This window comes from Daucus carota, chromosome 6 (genome assembly GCF_001625215.2).
Source record: "Daucus carota subsp. sativus chromosome 6, DH1 v3.0, whole genome shotgun sequence".
NCBI lineage: Eukaryota > Viridiplantae > Streptophyta > Magnoliopsida > Apiales > Apiaceae > Daucus > Daucus carota.
This window is the reverse complement of record NC_030386.2, coordinates 21098799-21119751: the sequence shown is the minus strand read 5'-3', so window position 1 is coordinate 21119751 and position 20953 is coordinate 21098799. Positions and strand designations below refer to the sequence as shown.

Genomic DNA, 20953 nt, shown 5'->3' with positions numbered 1-20953 from the left:
TAATATAGTGAAATTCAATTTTTTTCGGGAAATATTTTTTTTCACTTATTTGAGCAAACAATATTTGATTTTGATGCGTGTTTATATATACGCGCTTAATTCCGTGCGAGTTCGGACGATTATATAATTTTTAAATGATTCATTATTTTTAATTTTATTTTTTTAATATTGTTTTAAATTTATTATTTGGGAAAGTAAGTTTATGTAAAAGTTATATTCAATCTGTTAAAAAAAAAAGAGAGAGGTTATATTCAAGAAAATATTAACAAAAACCTAATCGGACTGGAATTTCTCCGCATAGAACCACAGTTACCGTAGTCGCATTAAATCTATATACAATATACATACACATTAGCATACCATGTGGCAACATCGTTAGGGTTCATCCTGGGCTTAAATTATCAAACAGACATTCAATTTTACTTTAATTAGGGTTTTCTTTTGGCGGGTAATCTCATAGTCGATTGTATCTCCTGCTGCAGGTGTGTTGAATCATCCTATTTCTCGTTCATAGTTTCTTAATTATGTTTATTTGTTTCTTATGCTTGTTTGATTTGTTTTTGTTTATACTGGTGTGCGATTTTTAGATTACAAGAATGTACATTCATAGTGACTCGAATTAGAAGTTCAATTATTTCATCATCTGTCTTTCGGGTGTACAATTCATAATGAACTCGAATTAGAGTTCTGTCGAGTTGGGTTCTCTATCTTTTTATCAATTTTTTGTTACTTTTGATTTGAATTCTTGATACTGTATTATAATTCTTTGGATAATCTAGTTGTCGAATTATAAAGACTGTCTCAGAGATTGGGTTGAGGTTTGGATGTTATGTTATACCAACTCTTTGATACAAGATATGATTTTTGAAATAAAAAAAATAATAAATATAGTCTTGGGCCAAGGAATTCCATAACCAAAAAAATAAAATTCATTAATCAGTCCAAGTCTGAATATAATAAAAGATTACATCTCCTTATATAGAGGTTCTAGGAACCTACTTAATCTAATAATCGGAGAGAACTCAGGGGCCGTTTGGATCGCTCATGGGAATGAGAATGAAGGGTATGTGAATGGGAATTATATGAAATTCCAAGGTATAGTTAGGCTATGATTTACCCATCTAATGGGAATGAGGTTCCCGTTTCAAGCAACTAAATCCCTAACCTAAAAACTAACACATGGGATAAGAGTCCCGATACCCGGTAACCGGGCTCATTAACTATGAAAAACGCCCCTTAATCACTATGTGATTCTATATGCTAACCAGTAGTATAATTAAATAATGATAATAGACTAAGAGATCCATTTGTTACTCTATTGCCATTACCTTTTTGTTTATACGCTAATATTTAATCTAATATAACTGAAGTTTTTTAAAAACTACACTCAACTTTGTTCCTAATTTAAATTATAAATAAAGACAAATTATTCTTATAATATTTTGCTCCACATCAATCTCCGTTTTATGTATGCAATTTGGTAGCTTATCTCCTCACATGGTAATCATATCTCATATCTGCTGTAGTATTTGGTAGGGCTGTCAAAAAAATCCGAAAGATCCGATATCCGTCCGAAAAATCCGTTACCGTATTCGGGATAAAGCGGATATAATCCGTATCCGGAATAAAACGGATATTATCCGTATTCGAATCCAGGGTTTGCGGATACGGATACGGATATAGGCGTATCCGTATCCGAAAATATCCGTATCCGAAATTATTATTATATATATATAAAAATACTTATATAAATTTATTATTTACTTATATTTTTTATTTTATCATATAAATTTTGAAAAAGAATTAATATTTAAAATAAAAAAGAAACATTAAGTATCTTGCAGATGGAGAAAATCGAACTATCTTCATCAAGCTTTTTCTTTTTAAAATTGTTGCAGATAGTGTTGTTTTGTGATTTTAAGTTGTTAAAACTAATATTTTGTTCGAAATATTTGGCCTGAATACCCAAACTTCGGTTAAAGTATGTTACTAATTTCTGACTGGGTATACATTTGATGTTGAACGGTTCAAAATATATTTAATTAATCTCAGAATGTATATTTGATTTTTGGTGATGTTTGGAAAAGCGGATACGGATATTATCCGTATCCGGATAATATCCGGCCGGATACGGATATTATCCGTATCCGGATAATATCCGGCCGGATACGGATACAGATCTTTTTATTCTAAAATTTGCGTATCCGTATCCGGATCCGGATCCGATTTTGAGTAGGCGGATACGGATACGGATATGGGCAAATCCGTATCCGTTTTATCCGTTTGACACCCTTAGTATTTGGCTTATAGTCTGTAATGAGGTGTAATAGTTATTTGCTGAATTCGATTTTTTTTTTTTGCAGGTTGATTACAAGCTTCACAGTCAATGTCTGATAAATATAGTGTCGAGGCTGCCGAAAAGCTTGCCAATGAGGCATTGGTGTGTGCTATTATAAATTTCTGTCTTTCAATGTTCGATACATGCAACTAATATCTAGTAACCAGTTGCTATTTACTCCTCCAGCATTTACCAGTTTCTGCAGCAGTGCCAATATATGAGCAACTTTTACTTGCTTATCCAACTGCGGTGAGCTTTTACTCATACATTTTGATCTCACTTGTATCAAGAAACCCTACAATATCTCTGAAAACTAGTAAATGGTCATTTATTAAAATTGTGCTTTAGAACTGGATATGCAAGTGTTCTGTAATGATAGTGAATTATACTCTAAACTTATTATATTTTTTCTTGGGTACATGTTTTATTGTTCATCTCAAGAAATTAAATTTCCTCTAAAATTCATTTTAGAATTAGACAATTTGTGTTGAGAATCTCAAGATTGGAATCTATTAGTCCCCGGGAATAGAAGAGTTGAAGATCTCAACTTCTGTTTAAGTTTTAATATCTTGTCCATATACTCAACTATCATCAAAATAGACTTTCTAGTATTTTTAGCATGTATCTAACACTCTAAGGTTTTTTTTTATAATAATTATTAATTATTAATTATTGAATAGTTGAATAATAAAATAATTCAAACTAGATTTATTGATTAGAATAAATACAACGGTCTAACAATCTAACTATACATCATATAGATGTATTTTAGCAAATATAGAAACATGTTTAACTTACTCAAACATTAGCAATTTTGCTATTTCTAATAGTACAAGATTTATAATGCCTTAACTGCAGGCTAAATTCTGGAAACAGTATGTGGAAGCACACATGGGTGAGAATAACGATGATGCAGTAAAACAACTTTTCAGCCGATGCCTGTTGGACTGTCTCCAAATCTCTCTTTGGTATAATCGTGCTTTCAACTTAGACATGCCAATTAATGTTTTCACGAAAAAGTCAAGGGATTTATATCTGTGCTAGCATTTTTAATTTGTATATGCACATTAACTGATTGTGAAAGGTCCTTTAATGGCTCCTTTCTATATTTGGAAGGCATCCTAGTACATATTTAGTAGCATTATCTGATTGTGAAAGGTCCTCATGAATGGTTTCTTTTCTATATATTAAACAACTTGGTGATGGCTCACAGTGTGATCCCTGGTAGTTGTGTTTTTGTCTGTCATAATATCAGCAAATCTGATTTGCATAATTCTCATTGTGTAAAACTATTGGTATTGTAGGCGGTGTTATATTCGGTTTATCAGGAAAGCAAATGATAAGAAGGGGCTAGAGGGTCAGGAAGAGACTAGGAAAGCTTATGATTTCATGCTCAACTGTGTTGGTAGTATTTTCCTTCTCTAACTGGCCCTAGTATCATTTTTTTAAAGAACTGGTAATTGCTAACTGAAAACTAAACAGCATTTCTTGAAACATGTAAATAGATATTTTTGTTAATCTGAAGTAGAGGAAATGATATCTACTTATCTCAGAGGTTTAGTAATCTGAAATTTTAAGTGAGGTCGTTTTTGATAATATGCAAGTGAAAATATTTAATGGGCCTTAAATTTACATTTTCCTTCCAAGATTCATTTTACTTGTGAACAAAGATATAATTCAAGGGGTAAACTCGACTTCAGAACTGACCAAGTGCCATTTTGTTTCTTATGAATCACACAAGTCACAACTATTTACTTCATTATTCGTATCATGACTAATTGTGGGATTCTGCCGATATCTATGGTATCTAGGTGTCACTATATTTTTTAAACTCTATGTATTGTTTTAAGTCGGGCTTCGTCTATGTTAGAAAATCTTGAAGTAGATATGCTTGTTGCCATGTTATAGCTGTGCTCAGTTGAGATGGTTGATGTCAGATGCAGTATGCTTGTTTCGGATAGCAGTATGTGTCAGATTACACTTTCGATGTGTATAAATCTTGTTTGTGATACATTTTTTCACAGGGTATATTAGATGCAAAATCTTGGTTGGCTAGGACAAACTTTGTGATATATTGTTCCACAGGGTATATCAGATGCAAAATCTTGGGTGTCTAGTACAAATATAGATGTGAAAACCTGTTTGTATGTTAACTAGTATATTTCTCACCTTTTGTTATTAATATCTGTATGGTCTAACAGGTGAAGACATTGCAGCCGGACCTGTATGGATTGAATACATTACCTTTTTGAAGTCCTTGCCTGTATGTATTAACCCTTTCTTGAAACCTATTCCAGTTTGTTGATTTGGTTTCATGTATACGATCATTTTGAGTATTTTTTAATATGTTGTGGCAGGCTCATACTGCACAAGAAGAGTCACAGCGAATGATTGCTGTGCGAAAAGTGTATCAGAAAGCCATCGTCACTCCTACTCACCATGTTGAACAGCTCTGGAGAGACTATGAAAATTTTGAAAATACCGTCAGCCGTCAACTGGTATTTTTTTTTTTGTTTATACATAACGTGAAACTGACGTAGTACTCCTTTTCATAGATAATTTTTTTTGCTTCTAAGAAATTTATATGCAAACTGTATTTTGAATAGTGTATTTTACTTTAATGGTTAGAATATCTTCTCCGACAAAGTTCGGAATTTTTTATTTCAAGCGTTTTAAGTTCTCAGTGCAACATATATTTCCAGTTAGTATGTCTACTTCTGAAGGTCCCATTAAAAACTTACTATGAGTAATTCCCCAAGTCAGATCCAAGTTTCTGTCTAATTATGTTTTGCTTTAGAGCTATACTCTACATGACCTTAGTAACCTATGATCCTTAGAAGTTGTTCCTTGCATGAGTCTGATACTGGATATGTACAGTATATGGTCGTGATGAAGTGTAGCATGTTCCAAAATTGGAACACTTATGTAACACTTATGTGTCGGACACTTATAGGATTACCTTAAAGGATTCTGAGTCTATGTAACAGAGATTATTTCGAGATGAGATCTGTCGCCTCAGTTTGTGTCAGTATAAGCTACAATCACAAAATAGCTGTCTGGTTGTAGTTTGTAAAATGAGATAGTAGTTTACCTGAATCAGTCATCTCAAGTCAGCCGTTACTAGTCAAAGTCTGTTGCTTTTATAAAGTAGAAGAATTGGTAGGTTCTGTTATGCATTTGATTGGAAAAGAAGTATAAAACAGAACAGGCATATCATATATGTATCGGAGATTACCAACAAACTCCCTTCTTTACCACTGTACCACTGTCTTCCATTATTATCTATTTTTTTTTCTCTAAACATGTTCTCTCATAAGTTCCACAGTTCCTGACACTGCGTGATTTATAGTTTGTATTGGCTTGCATCATTAATTTACAGTACAAAATTTGGTGCTGTATATGAATTATCAAATGTCTGCTGAAATATAATACTTCTTGTTTAAATAATTCAATGCAGGCAAAAGGATTGTTATCAGAATATCAACCAAAATACAACAGTGCAAGAGCAGTCTACAGGGAGCGAAAGAAATATGTCGATGAAATAGATTGGAATATGCTTGCTGTTCCACCATCTGGCGCTAACAAGGCAAATTTCTAGCATATTATATTTTTCCATTTAAGCTAGTATTGTTAAATACCAGCACTCCTAGGATGTTGAAGAGTGGATGAGTAGGAACCCATGGCAATTCTCAATCATAGGGACTAAATAAATGTTTATAAGAATATAGGGTATACCCGGCCTCGAACTCTAGACCTCTGTTGTTACTAGTGCTCTAATGCCCTATTACCAATAAGTTCAAAGTGTAAAATCTCAAGGTATTGTGTAAAGGCCTTAGATGGATCTTATGCAAAATATTTGTTCTCTTGTTTTGACTAAACAGCGTTATTCATCCATTTCTAGTTCAACTTCTTATGTCTTCCTTCGCCAAATATTATGCTAGCAACCAAGTAGGTATTTGGATTTAAGGGTAAAGATACATAACCTCGTTTTGGCTGCCGCATGTTCTTGATATTATAGCAACCTCTGTGTTGGTTGAATAGTAAATTTTACTGTTTACTTATGCTTCTTATCGGAACAAGGTTACTTATCATAGTTCTCCTGCAGGAAGAACTGCAATGGGTCGCATGGAAGAAGCTTATAGCATTTGAAAAGTAAGAAAGCAATGTTCCCCTTTGAATGATTTATCCATGTATCGTCAAATTTGTTTTATTTTTTAAGTAATTGAAACATAATACCTAAGTAGAAATAAAACACTGAATGTTTACTAAATGGAACTGTAAAGCAGATAGTTTCGGTTCAGTGTTTTGGATAGCTACATGCACAGCAATGTTCCCCTTTGAATGATTTATCCATGTATCGTCAAATTTGTTTTATTTTTTAAGTAATTGAAACATAATACCTAAGTAGAAATAAAACACTGAATGTTTACTAAATGGAACTGTAAAGCAGATAGTTTCGGTTCAGTGTTTTGGATAGCTACATGCACATTAAAGTACGAATAAGCCCAATTCAGCTGTACATGCATCTTCTTTGTTCTTTTTTTTTTCGTTGTTGTAAATTTGTAATATTGTATATGGAGTTTGAAATATGCGTAAAAAATATTATTCTTGAGTATGTTCAATTATATTTAAAGCTTCTGCCACTCCTTTTCTTTTCCAATAGAAATCAGTATAATTTATATGGATGGAATGTTTTGAATCTTGTAGTGCATATTACCTTCCTACTTTGTGGTATACAAATGTCTCATGATTCAAGTACCTAATTAATTAGTCCATTTCTGAATTTCAGAGAAAATCCTCAGAGGGTAGACAGCACTTTTGCTAACAAACGAATTGTATTCACGTATGATCAGGTATTCAGAACACACATGTTCATGATTTTTATGGCAAGTAATAACTTGTCATTCTATGTCTAATAGAAAACTTTGTTATGAATTTCTTGTTAATCATTTTATGGTGTTCGATTTGCACTAATTGAACTCAGTTTTTATGATAGTTAAGATTGTTAGACTGTGTTATGGTTCACAAGCTCGCTAAATCTGCTATTTATACACTAGTATGTGGGTAAGATACTATAGTAAGTCCATAATGCACATTAAGTTGGGAAAATCAAACTTTGAGAGGTCCTTTCGTGTATGGTGTACCTTGATACATAAAACAAGAATGTTTCACAGGGAAATCTCGCAGGGAAGTTTCAAACTCTGTGACTAAGCAGATAGCAATCAAACACTTGACAGTTGCTCCAAGCACGACTTTCGCACAAACAAATACACATGAATGCATCTCATATGACTTTAACAGCTTAAGTATGTTCTGGAATGTCCAGTAGTAACTTCAAAACATATTAATTAATTATATATGTAACAATACACCAACATATTGCTTTTTTTTCTTCTCTATGTTCCTTTGTTGGCTATATGCTTCCCTTTGCTTTGCATGTGAATTATTACACACATTTTGGTTCAGTGTGTAACTGTATTGTACTTCTGTAGTGCAAACATGTGAGCCGTTACTGTATGATTACTTATTTTGTTCAGTCATCTTGCTTGATCTGTATTTTCATATTCTTTTGTTAAAAAATATGTTTGTTCTTTTTTTTTTTTCCCTTCCAGTGCCTAATGTATTTATATCATTATCCTGATATATGGTATGACTATGCTACATGGCATGCAAAAAGTGGCTCGGTAGAATCTGCCATTAAAGTATTTCATCGAGCTTTGAAGGCTCTTCCAGGTATTTATCAGTTGTATTCTCCTATACTGGATTTGCAGTTGATGCTTGAATGTTCATTTTAAAAAGCTCGTTATTCTTACAAAAATATGACCCCGTGCCAAGACATCAGGTTGACTTCTGTTATATTTTATATCATAAAAAGATTTAACTATTTTAAAATACTAAGGTTTATTCTCTCTTTCATGTGCATGTGGTGTATTGGTCAATGTTAATTTGTACTGAATTTTTGAGAATAAAATATAGTACATCAAAAAAGATTGCTGTAATTAATTGTGATATTTTGATTAGTTTAAGTAAAAAACAAATTATAATTTTTATCAACGTATTATGTTAACTTATGTTATAACCACATGTATACTGTTAACGAGGACGGTGTTACATAACACATGTGCTTAATTTATTCACATACATATTTGTGTTCTGTCAACTTAATATCTTGGCCTGTTTGCAGACTCTGAATTGCTGAGATATGCATATGCAGAGCTAGAAGAATCTCGTGGATCGATCCAGGTAAGAACCTTGTCACTTTCTTTCTTCTTTCTTTTTTTTTTTTTTTGCAACCAATCCGGTTTATCCGTTTCTTGACTTGTGCTCCTCTTAACAATGCAGCCTGCAAAGAAAACATACGAAAGTCTTTTGAAGGATGCAGCGAACACAACAGCACTATCACACATACAGGTATTCAAACTTGAGCTTCCTGTGGAAAAATATTTAGATTACTTGGTCAGTTCTGAAGTTGTGATGTTTGATGTCCAGTTTATTCGTTTTCTAAGAAGAACTGAAGGAGTCGAAGCTGCTCGTAGATACTTCTTAGCTGTGCGAAATTCTCCCAGTTGCACTTACCAAGTTTATGTTGCGTATGCCATGGTGGCATTTTGTCTTGACAAGGATGCCAAGGTGAGCTGAATACTGAGACCAAAATTTGTTATCTTACCAAAATAATGGTACAGTATTAGGACACTATGACCAGAAAAGTGTTTGCATCTAGTCATCTAGGAATGAACATGGTGATGTTGAGTGAAGTTAGTATCTGTGACTTATAATTACGCAACTTCACAGTTTCTTTTGTCTGCGGTTATACACCTGTTCCTGGTCGTAATAAGTGTACCGGCTAAATATTTAATTAAGTGAACCTTGACTATCAAGTTAATTTGTTATCTTTATCCTAAGCTTTGTGGTTTTGTGAGCCTAATGTATCTCTACGTAGTTTATATTCATTGCAAGTGGAGTATTTGTTTAGTAGCTCTACTTTGGATCAGAAGTCTATTTAGTATAATTATCCTTAACATTGCTTAATGTTAATGCAGGTTGCACACAATGTTTTTGAATCAGGAATGAAACACTATATGCAGGAGCCTGGATATATTCTCGAGTAAGTTTCGCTGTTCTTATGTACAAGATGCTCAGTAATGTATTGATTCACATTTACTTGCAACAAAAGTATATATATATTTAGATTTTAGAGTCTTACTCCAGTGTAAACCAAATTAGCCTAGAAATTAGAAACTCGTCCCTGAACAATTTCTAATGACTATTTTAAGATACATAAATCACCATATTGTACACTCCAATCATTATTTCTATAAGCAACAAATCACTCAAATTTAAATATATCCATATATACATATACATCATATACCACAATCATGTGCACCCCTACTGCAAGGATGGACCTCCTACCAGGCTACCAATATCATCACCACTTGCCACCACCTCGGACACCGTCTCCCACCACCACCCCTATTCATCATCACTTGTCACCATTATCGATCACTTACCACCACCACAAACCTCTTCTGATCACTTGTCGCCACCGTCGACCTCTTACCACTACAATTAACCATCAACAATTGACCACTGATATCTACAATAAGCAAATTTTCTCATATAAGAAAACTGAAATTGATAATTTTCAGTTTATAAAATAGTGATTTACACTGTATAAACGGGTGAATATTATAGTTATAATTATAATTAGTGATTGAAACTTGATATGGGACCAGTTTCTAGTTTCTTGGCTTTGTTTCTATTTGATCAATTGCAAATGTGTATATGTGTGTGTGTGTGTATATATTTATATGTTTTCCGGGCCCTGTCCATCAATCGCCAGGGTCCCTTAAATTGGCATTCAGTTTACCAGCCGGTGGATAAGATATGTTTACTTCCCCTACCAGCACAAAATTATAGCTGGAAAGCACTTCTCCTTCTAGCTATAATTTTCAGTTGGTAGGGGGGAGCAAAAATATTTTATCCCGGCCGTTGGATCAACGGGAATATGATCACTGGTTAAAAGGACAATGATTCTGGTCATTTAATTGATTAAGATTCCTGAAAACTGGTCTGTTTGTCGGGCACTTGAGATGTTCCTGACAAACACACAGTAGTTATTAAGTCAAAGGATGTTATAGCATTTGAAGAATCTAGTAGATTTACACTATCCTTTCTTGAGTACCTAACCCAGTATAAGTGATTGAAGGAGCCATAGTTAATATTTTGCCACTTTGTCATCCAGTAAATAATTCAATAAACGTCATCTTTACTTATCCTGACCAAATGTCTCAGATATGCAGATTTTTTGTTTCGCTTAAATGATGATAGAAATATCAGGGCTTTATTTGAACGAGCATTGAGCTCTCTCCCACCCGAGAAATCTGTTGAGGTACTCCTAGCTTTTACTATGTTATCCTTTTTGTGATGATTTTGGTTGGCAATATTTGGGAACTTAGAGATGTTTATGCGCAGTTACTTATAATTATCCAGTCTATATATAATATTTATTGTAACCCAATCTTATAGTTGTAGGGATCTATGATTTGTGATCATGGTTGCATTTGTTTTTGTCCTATTAGTTTATCTCTTTAATGATTCCCCCTAGCTTCTAACCATATATCGAAGGGGCTGGTCACTTGGACTAAATTCAATTTTCATTTCATCTGTGAAGAGCCATCTTTTTCTCAGAAATGTCTGCCATTTGAACCTGCAAATGCCTGTACTATTTAGTAGGTCTCGATTTTTTCGCGATAATTTTCCTGGTGATCCAAGTTTCGGGCTCAAATTAAAAAAATTGCAATTTGGCCTAAAAAATAGTATTGAGTGTACACGTGACCATGTCCGAGTGTCAAGTCTCACCACAACATTGTAATATGGTTAACTAGTGCTAGTGCAGAGTGGTTACTCTATCCTTCATGTTTTTTTTTCCTGATTTGAGATTAGTGTCTTGCTTTACATTTTTGTATTTCTATATAGCTAATAATGTGTAGCTATGCATGTGTGTGTGTGTGTGTTTAATTTTGCCTTTTAAGGTGTTTGAAGGAGAAAGGTGCTTAGCTTGGTCTCATGGTTGCATTTACTTGGTTTCCTGATGTTTTGGTATATGATCATTTGTGTTATCTATAAGTGTATTAAATAAATAATTGCGACTTCTTTACTTGAAAGTTCAACTTGTCCCCAGTCCTCTAAATGTACTGGATTCTAGCGTACAACGGTTCCCCTCTGCAACTTGATGTTTAAGTTGAACTTAGCATCTTTTTCTTAGTGCAGGTCTGGAAAAGATTCTCTCAATTTGAGCAGACATATGGAGATCTTGCTAGCATGCTGAAGGTAGTGATGGTATACTGTGTATTAGATGTACAGAGTGTGTAGACATGCATATCTACGCTACACAATGACAATTATCCTGCAATAACGTCAATAGTTACGTGTCTATAGATTTGTAATCCTGTTTCTCTCACTCTTGTTCGCCAGTATCCACTTCATTCTAGCTACTGGACTTGGAAATGTTGCAAAGTCCTATAGTTTTTAATCTTTTGGTCTCTGTCTTTAATTCTAAAGGAACAACCCTACAAGCTAATATGTGGCCTTTACATTGCCTGAAGGCCATTCGTTTATCTTTGTTTATTCATCACTAAAAATCTGTCTCTTAACACAACCTTTTCTTTTTCTATCTGCTTCTTTGTGTGTATGTGTTGTGGGGAGAACAAGTATCAAGCATAATGAATGCAACAATTAATGTATGATCTTTGATTACATCTGATACAGTACGACTGTCCTATGCAGGTTGAGCAAAGACGGAAAGAAGCTCTTTCTGGAACAGGGGAGGAAAGTGCATCAGCTTTAGAAAGTTCACTGCAAGAGGTTGTATCACGCTATAGTTTCATGGATCTTTGGCCTTGCTCTTCTAATGATTTAGACAACCTGGTCAGACAAGAAGTATGTTCTGCTGTCTTTTGCTTGTTATACTGCCAAGCATTGTGATTTAGAACATATACATGCTATTCCTATGTTCTTTTAGTTTATATATTTACAACTGGATAGATTTAGTGGAATTATTGCTAAATAATTGTCTCAGTATATTATACAGAACTGAAATATCATCTGTAATATTTGTATCTTAAATTTTGCTGCTTTGATTTTTTAGTGGCTTTCGAAAAATATGAAGAAGAAAATTGAGAAATTCTCTATTTCCAATGGAGCTATTCAGACAGGTATAATCAAAGTCAAGTATTGTTTTCCTGTAAATTTTATTATTACTTCACCTGGTCTAGTGACACTCTTTTTGTCACACAGATAAAGCCTCTTTAGGACTGGCAACTGGTTCAAATCAATCTACAAAGGTTATTTATCCAGATACCTCAAGAATGATGGTTTACGATCCAAGACAGAAGCCTGGTATGTGGAGTTTACCCTGTAGTATATTGGACTAGACTAGCATCACTTGGTTAAATGAAGAAGATTTAGATATGTCGAGGATGCACACTGAATTAAGTAAATAAAGTAGATTAATGGTTAACTGGACTGAAGTCACTAAACTTTGAAAGTAATGCGCTCCATCTCTCGTATGTCTTGAGACCATGAATCTGAGGGATGGATTTTTTCAAGTTAAAATCTACGGTGAGGAACATATTTGTGTTGTCTAAACTTATTTTACCCTTGCCCATGGGATAGTCTTTTTTTCTTGACAATTGGTTTACTAGTCAGATGCAACTTCTTTTCTCAAGCTAAAAGAAGCCTCAAATATAATGATCCAGATAAATCATTAAGAAGGAATTTTTAGGGTGCTAATCAACAATTGTTTTTTGGGTTCAAGTTTATTTATATGCTCATGCATATGAATATAGGTGACCCTGTTTTTTCTGAATAATTGTGCTAACTGTAGAAGGTTGACCTTTTCTTTTGGCTACACAGGACCTTCTGCTCCTGAAGCTCCTAATTCAGCCACCTTATCAGGCATAAATGTGCCATCTATTGTTGGTGGAACATCTAACAGTCATAACGACATTTTAAGAGCTGCTCCGCCTGCTCTGGCGTCCTTCATTGCTAGTTTACCAGCTGTGGAGGGTATGTGATCATGAGTTTTATGTTTAAAGATGCCTCTCACTTATCTCTTGCGTATAAAGTTATGCAACCGACTATGCCATTTATTTTAGTTGTCTGAGAAACATGATCTTACCACATGCTTTAAAACGGAGTTTCAGCTGCTACATCAAACAGATATGCAAAAAAGCATGGTTGTTCAGCTTTTGCCTAGTTTTTGACTTTTTTCTAGTTTAAATATGTATCCCTTCAACACAAAATTAGAGTTTTAGACTGCTAAGTTGTGTGTAACAGCTAGAGTCTTTTTCCAGTCCTTGAACTTGTATATCAGTATACAATTACTTGATGTCAGATTCATCTGATGTCAGATTCATCTGTATCCGTCCTTATAACTACACAGAGTTGAGAAATGCTTATTTTATGCTTGCAAAATTTTAGCTGTGCTTCCTAGTAGAATATGCCATGTTTCTCCTTATATTGTCTCGAATCAACTGCGTTATTTAATTTAGCCAAGCTATTGTTGCATAAATTTCTAGTACGTCTTATGGATGTGCTTGAAATTGAATTATTGTAGTACTGAAATTACATGGTGACACTTTATAGACTATAATTGCTTTTCTTTTTACAATTACTACTGGTCCAGGACTGCAATTTTTTACTTTTTAGGCCAGTAGTGATCTACTGTTTGATTCCAGTTAATTTCTGGAATAGTTATCTATATCTCATATATTGCTTATCTTTGATGTGTTTATTCGTCAAACTGCCAGGTCCATCTCCTGATGTTGATTTTGTGTTGTCAATATGTTTGCAAAGCAACTTTCCAGCAAAGCAAGCTGGAAAACCTGGAACTACCTCAAAACAATTGCAGGGTGTCGCTGCCCCAAGTTCGAGTGATATCTCTGGATCGAACAAATCACATCTACTTCCCAACAGTTCGTCATACAAACCAACCAGGGACAGGCAAACTGGCAAAAGAAAAGATTTTGACAGTATGTTGATATTATTCCCAGTGATCATTTCTTCAAGCTTCATATATGTGCATGTTTAGTGTCTGGTATTGTGTTGAACTTCTGATGCTTATCAAATATAAACATGCAATTTGGAATCTGTTTGAATAATCAGACTAACAGATAAGCAACCTAAGACGTATAAGGCTATAAGCATCAGAGTTAATTGGGCAACCTAGTGTTTGATGTGTTTCCCCCTTTTCTAAAACATACTCCCTCCATTCCAAAATAATAGTCGCTTTGACTTTTTGCACGTATTTTGAGGTGCATAAAAAACATATTTCTAAATATTATTTTTCAAAATTTCTTTTTTTGAATAAAAATAGGGATGTTAAACTTTTATTCAGAAAAAGAAAAATTCAAAAATAATGTATAGAAGCATGTTTTTTTTACACCTTAAACTACGTGCACAAAGTGAAAGCGACTATTATTTTGAAATGGAGGGAGTAGTTAACTGCGCTGTTTGAAGAGGTAGTGTTGCATTTTTGTGTTTAGACTTTAGACCCTAAAATCTTTTATATTATTTGCAGGGCAAGATGACAATGATACTGTTTCTGTACAAAGCCAACCACTTCCTAAAGATGTTTTTAAGTTGCGCCAGATGAGAAAAGCCCGTGCTACTGGTTCACAAACCGGATCCGTTTCATATGGAAGCGCAAGTGCGTTTTCAGGGGACCTGTCTGCCAGCTCTGGCTGAATGACATGAACAATCACTAGTGTTGTATAGTATCATTATCAAAGAAAAAGGAAATGTATCATAGTTATTAATATATTTGTAACGTTGCCTATTATATTATCATAGAGCAGTAGGAAAATCTTGCAACATGTCAAGTCTGTATAATACAGTTTCTTATTTATGTAGTACTGTTTTAAAGGAGTTCAAAATAATATTGCCCTTCCCATTTCTTCCCACTTCCCAGCGTGGAGCTACTTGTTTTGTCTTTTTCTCGACTAGCGGACTGAGTGATATTAACGCTCTCCTGCCTACTGGATAGTGCTGCTGTTATCTTTAATATTAACGCTCTACTGGATTATACATGTGTTTAATTTTCAACAGAGAATTTGATTTTAAAATCCGAAACATTGCAGAGGCGTTTATATCTAGCTTGAGCATCAAACATAGCGATCATGGCGGTTTTTTTCAGATTTCATAGATTCTTGTGTTTGGGTGTTGGCCTTATTTTTTATTTTTTTTATAAACACTGCTGGGGCAAATGGCTTCAACAATTATCTTGCAGTTCAAAACGATCTCTCAGAAGGCTAGATCATGTAGCATACATCCCTTTCACTATTTAACTCTAGATTGTGTAGCGTTTTGAAATTCTAAACATTTTTTTTATGTACGTTTTATTCTAAAACACCAAAGCATGTTATGTTTCGTATTGTAGTAAATTTTTTTGACCTAAGTACAACATGATGTAGCATTTTCTTGTAATAATCAAAATGCTGGAGTATCCGGCGTTAATAAATGATATTTCAGGCCATTTTTTTAATTATGAAATTTTCAACGTTACTCGAAGAAATTGTGATATATGGGACATTTTCTCTTGTTTTGGCCCTTGCGTAGCCAAACGCTGCATATGTTTTCACATCCTATTTCTTTCATAGGGTCGTATTCTTCTTAGAACGCTTAACCTAAGAACCCTTAGAACCTTAACCAAAGAACCCTGAAAACATAAGTATTCTGTATTCTTCTTAGAACGCTTAACCTAAGAACCCTTAGAACCTTAACCTAAGAACCCTGGTAACATAAGTATGCTGCACTTAACCTAAGAACCCTTAGAACCTTAACCAAAGAACCCTGAAAACATAAGTATTCTGTATTCTTCTTAGAACGCTTAACCTAAGAACCCCTAGAACCTTAACCTAAGAACCCTGGTAACATAAGTATTCTGCAGCAGAACTGCACATGCAAAAATGTCGTGTTTATGTATTATGTTTTAAAATTACTTTTGAACACACAACGATGCAAAAAACATATATATATTTTGATTTAGATCCTTAAAATCTATTTAAAATTTAGGGTTCCGCGGTAGAGTCTTAACAATTCTATGATTCAATTTCAAAGATGGTTTCTTTCTTGAGCGCGATCCATATAATATAGAAGTGTCTCCTGAATAATTGATTTCAAATCAATCCAAAAATATTGTCCATTCTTTCAAGTACTTGCTTCCCGATGTAGAATAATACATTAAGAACATTATTGGTGATGTAAATTAAGAACATTGAGGTGCCACAATATTTAGCTCATTGAAGAAACATAAAACTGCCAGCCAATACACTCGAATTCTCTGTAGGACAGAGATAGCTAAGATCAGTGATAACAAGTTCCTACACAGAAAACAACATTACAAATTTCAGTGTTTTCTAGCAACACAATCTGCATATTTTTGCTGAGCACCTCTGAGGACTAGACTCCCACTACCACTCAAATACTTTTGTTTGCATACTTAGATTGAATTTTGTTCGGGGAAGTTGTCGACTACGGACTCTGGTATGTTTGCCGCTGCTTTTTTGGGTCTTCTATACCACAGAAATGCAAACCATAGAGTTCTCAGTAATCCCCCATTTGCAATATGTGGAATTAAAATGCGGCCCCAGTACGGATAATAGGGACCTGGCAATTTAATCAACGTGAAGAAAATTGCTACAGCAACCAGATGCCAGGGAACTTCTGCTTGCTGGAAATAAAGGAAAAACATTAGCAGTCCGGATGCGGATCATCAGCCAAAGCATCTACACAAGCATCAACGATGTGAGTCGTGAGAAGCACTAGCCTTTATATTACTATATTTATATAATTTTTTTAAATTATTCACAAGGTAGATCAATATATAGAGAAATTTTTTCATTACATAAACTTTTAATATGGAGATCAGTGGAGATACATACCTATTAGGATCATAGTCCTTATAAGCCCATCCTTTTCATTGATATACCATCCAGGATTTTACTTCAGAAAAGCCACTTTTTTAAATCAATTATATATACCATCTATGATCATATTTCTACATTTTAGTCCAGTCTAAGAAACCAACGGATCCATATTATTATGCTATTTCAAATCCTTTCTTTGAAAGTCCATATATTTACTATTTACACCGACCATACAACATACTGATTCAACTCGGTCCCAATCACTACCAAAGATATTCAGTTCACATTTACTAGTACAATGTGTGTGTGTTATATTTTATTTTGTTTTATGTTTTTGTGCGTTTATTATTTATATTATGTTTTAGAGGGAGGGGGTGTGGGTTGAAGTCGGGGGTTGGGACTTGATATATAATTGACAAAGTTTACATGGTCCTAAAATAATTACTTGGAATGCTATATTTGTATAAGCATATATACCTTAAGAAGTGGAGATAGTTCCAAGGCTGTCTCTTTTAGGATTCCCGCCAAAGCAACACCAACTAGAATAGGAATTGGTATAAGAAATAGCTTTCTTTCATGAGCGCAGTAAGACATCTCACTTAAGGAGGAAATCGCCAATACAGGTATACTTAAATACTTCATTACTGCCAATACCAAGTCAATAATAAGCTGTATGAAGCTTTCAGCAGCTTTGTTCCAGGGGAAACTCTTCACTGGCTGAGGTGAACTATCCCAAATTGATCTTGCCTTTTGACTTATATGGTCTAACTTCGCTTTCATCGGTTCACCCAACCCTCCAGCAGTCATATTTATGGCGCAAATAGTTTTTTTCCTAGAATTTCTATAGCCATTGTTTGTATTGACAGTTAACATGCAACTGCTTGATATTGAAGACCACGACTTACCCTGCAGAAGCACAAACAAATTTTTAATATCTACCACGCATACAGACCAAAAGTCAAAGCCAAATTTGAAAAAAATTAGACCTCATCAACAATCACAGAGAGGCTGCCACTATATAATCTAAATTAAAATATTACAGGAAGAAACAACATATAAATTAGTCCCAACAGATCCATAACACGTCTTATAGCTACAGGAAACAGCTCTCTACATACTACAAACTTTCCACCCAACAACACGCTATGTTACTCTGACTCTTCTATCTAAATCCTTGACTGAAATGTAGACACTTATACTAAATTACACACAAGAGTCAAAGTAGCGATTCAAAATAACTATAACAGAAGAAAGAACGAAGCAAAAATGATATACAGTAGAGAATATGCTCAACTTGCAAAGTCCTCAATAGAATTATGTTTCAGATTTTTATTGACTCTTTTTGTTAAATTGTTTTAGAGCAAGCCCAACAATGTCCTAGTGCATTACTTATAAATACGTTGAAATATTGTATCCTAGTGATTTTAGACAATGTTTTATATTCCAACTCCAACAGCATTCCTTATATTTGTTCTTTGTTATTAAAATAACGATATATTTGAACTAGTATATGGAAAATTGTGGGGACCAAAAGTATAGCAAGTAGATGGTAGTGGGTAGAATGGGAGGGAAGTGAATTTGTTATTCCCAACGATGACATAGAGAATGGCTAGTAGTGGAAACCTAAAAATAGAGGATGAAAGGCATGTTATCCTGATTTAGAGCATCTCTAACGGTGATGGCTATATTGGTTGGCTAAATTGCGCCTGTAGGACATTATGTAAAATTGACTGAACCTGTAAGACATTTTGCTTCGATGGTATTGGCTATATTGGGTGACTATAATTTAAAAATAGTATGTTATTAATATTTTAGATTGTTATAAATAGAATCTATCACTTTAATATGGTAATAAGTGATGTGTAATATTCTTACGGATTTCTTACAGACCTGTAGTGGATCGACAAATATAGTCATCCATAGGAGGTTTGCTATAATTATAGACAATGGGTGGGTGTGGTTGGAGTGTCGTTTTTTGAAGGCGTTGGCTATAAATTTTATTTTTGGTATGCCAACTAAGCTTTTAGCTAAGGGCTTCTCATGGTTGGAGATGCTCTTAGGCAATCACTAGGACACTGTTGCAGCAGTGAGCACCATTTTATCCTACATTAGTGCGTTCCCTGAATTTTAACTTAGAAGCTCATTTAGAGAACTTGTTGGACTTCCTCCCTTGCCATACTTATTTATTAATAGTCGTGTCCAAAAAATGGGACAATGTCCCCAATTTTCAGATTTTCAAGTTTGACACTAGGATGTGTGTCACTCTCACAATCCCTACCCAAGTTAGAGTAACGTCTGTCAACACGACTTCTAAGAAAATCTAAGTGCCACACTGCTATCATTTTTCTCCATTGAGCAAAGAGTGTACCTCGTGCCGCATTTGTCGAATCAATATTTGTAAGTCAGTACAATGGAAAGGGGGTGGGGGAGGATATTAAACAGAGGCTGTCTTCTTAACATATATGCATAACAGCCATTCCTTCCTTATCTAGTTCCATCATTTTCTACTAAGACTTAGGCTGCATTCACTTGGATAGGATGGAATAAAGGAAGAATGGAATGAAATTTGTTGGGGGCGATTAAAAAAAATGTATAAGAATTTAATTTCTTCAATCATTCCATTCCAACTATTTAAACTAGCAATCTAACCCACATGTTTTGGAAGGAATGGTCATTCCATTTCTTCATCAAAAGAAATTTAGATTAATGGTATCCGCTGAAATATTTCTTTTTATACAGAAAAATAACAAACCAAAATCAGTTTAACTATTTATCTTGAAAAAACAAAAAAGATAAAAATCCGCAGAACTATAAGAAAAATCAAGGCTTTAATTTCTGAGGAACTCCACAATATCTATACATTGAAAACCCCAGGTGCCAAAATTGACATAAACCCATCTCCTGCAACTAATATATTCTGAGAGAGGGAGAGAGAGGGAGGGAGGGAGGGAGAGAGAGAGAGAGAGAGAGAGAGAGAGAGACCTTAAGAGAAGTGGGGGAAATGAAAGCAGCAAGCCTGGGAGAAGCAGAGAACATATAAGAAGCGGACATTTTGAGAAGCCCCTCTCTTGGTGTCACTGACCAAATGACTCAATTTTCCGAACTTGATTGATTCTAATGTAGCGGCAGCAGGAGGAGGCGAGTTTATTGCAGGGTTCAGTGAAGAAGCTTCTTGTATCCCCTTTCAACTCTCAACTCCTCCGTTGCCCATTATCTTTTGTCGCACATATTTTCTCTACAAAACACAAATCAGTAACTAAACTTTATCCAAAGAGACATTAATATTCTTTAAAAATAATATCATAATATACTTTTTAGGGTCTTATTTTCCTCTAATTTGAATAACATAATCCAACAATATTTTTACAACAAATTGTTTTGTTTTGGTTATTATAATTATAATGACAAATTAAAATTATAATATTTTGTGCACTCCCAATTCTTTATATGGTTCGAGCACGAAGGTTAAAAAAATATGTACTCCCTCTGTTCCAAAATAAGTGTCGCTTTGACTTTTTGCACGAAATATGAGGTGCAAATAAAATATATTTCAATATATTATTTTTTAAATTTTTTTTGAATAAATATTTAACATCCATATTTTTATTCAGAAAAAGAAAATTTAAAAAATTAATGTGCAGAATCATGTGTTTTTTGCACCTCAACTTACGTGCAAAAAGTAAAA

General features: G+C 34.2%; 2 protein-coding genes across 4 annotated transcripts; one reads left to right on the top strand and one right to left on the bottom strand.

Moving 5' to 3' along the window:
• The first annotated feature begins 266 nt into the window (after positions 1 to 266).
• Positions 267 to 15279, top strand: LOC108225718 (cleavage stimulation factor subunit 77). Of its 2 annotated transcripts, XM_017400650.2 has the most exons (23): positions 267 to 482; positions 2364 to 2440; positions 2525 to 2587; positions 3197 to 3306; positions 3643 to 3743; positions 4540 to 4601; positions 4696 to 4836; positions 5796 to 5924; positions 6444 to 6490; positions 7128 to 7191; positions 7951 to 8071; positions 8523 to 8581; positions 8681 to 8749; positions 8828 to 8968; positions 9379 to 9443; positions 10634 to 10730; positions 11612 to 11671; positions 12128 to 12280; positions 12489 to 12555; positions 12638 to 12739; positions 13256 to 13408; positions 14152 to 14373; positions 14922 to 15279. In XM_017400650.2, exons 2-23 carry the CDS (start codon positions 2387 to 2389, stop codon positions 15086 to 15088), a joined length of 2247 nt encoding a protein of 748 aa, XP_017256139.1. In that variant the 5' UTR covers positions 267 to 482; positions 2364 to 2386; the 3' UTR covers positions 15089 to 15279. The 2 variants fall into 2 exon arrangements, with proteins under 2 accessions (XP_017256139.1, XP_017256140.1); XM_017400651.2 differs by lacking the exons at positions 267 to 482; positions 2364 to 2440; positions 2525 to 2587; positions 3643 to 3743.
• A 1343-nt stretch (positions 15280 to 16622) lies between these two features.
• On the bottom strand, positions 16623 to 20517 carry LOC108225782 (uncharacterized). Of its 2 annotated transcripts, none has more exons than XM_017400738.2 (3): positions 20251 to 20517; positions 17746 to 18174; positions 16623 to 17127 (listed from the first exon to the last, which is right to left on the bottom strand). In XM_017400738.2, exons 1-3 carry the CDS (start codon positions 20317 to 20319, stop codon positions 17017 to 17019), a joined length of 609 nt encoding a protein of 202 aa, XP_017256227.1. In that variant the 5' UTR covers positions 20320 to 20517; the 3' UTR covers positions 16623 to 17016. The 2 variants fall into 2 exon arrangements, with proteins under 2 accessions (XP_017256227.1, XP_017256226.1); XM_017400737.2 differs by having other exon boundaries at positions 16623 to 17072.
• Between the last annotated feature and the right edge of the window lie 436 nt (positions 20518 to 20953).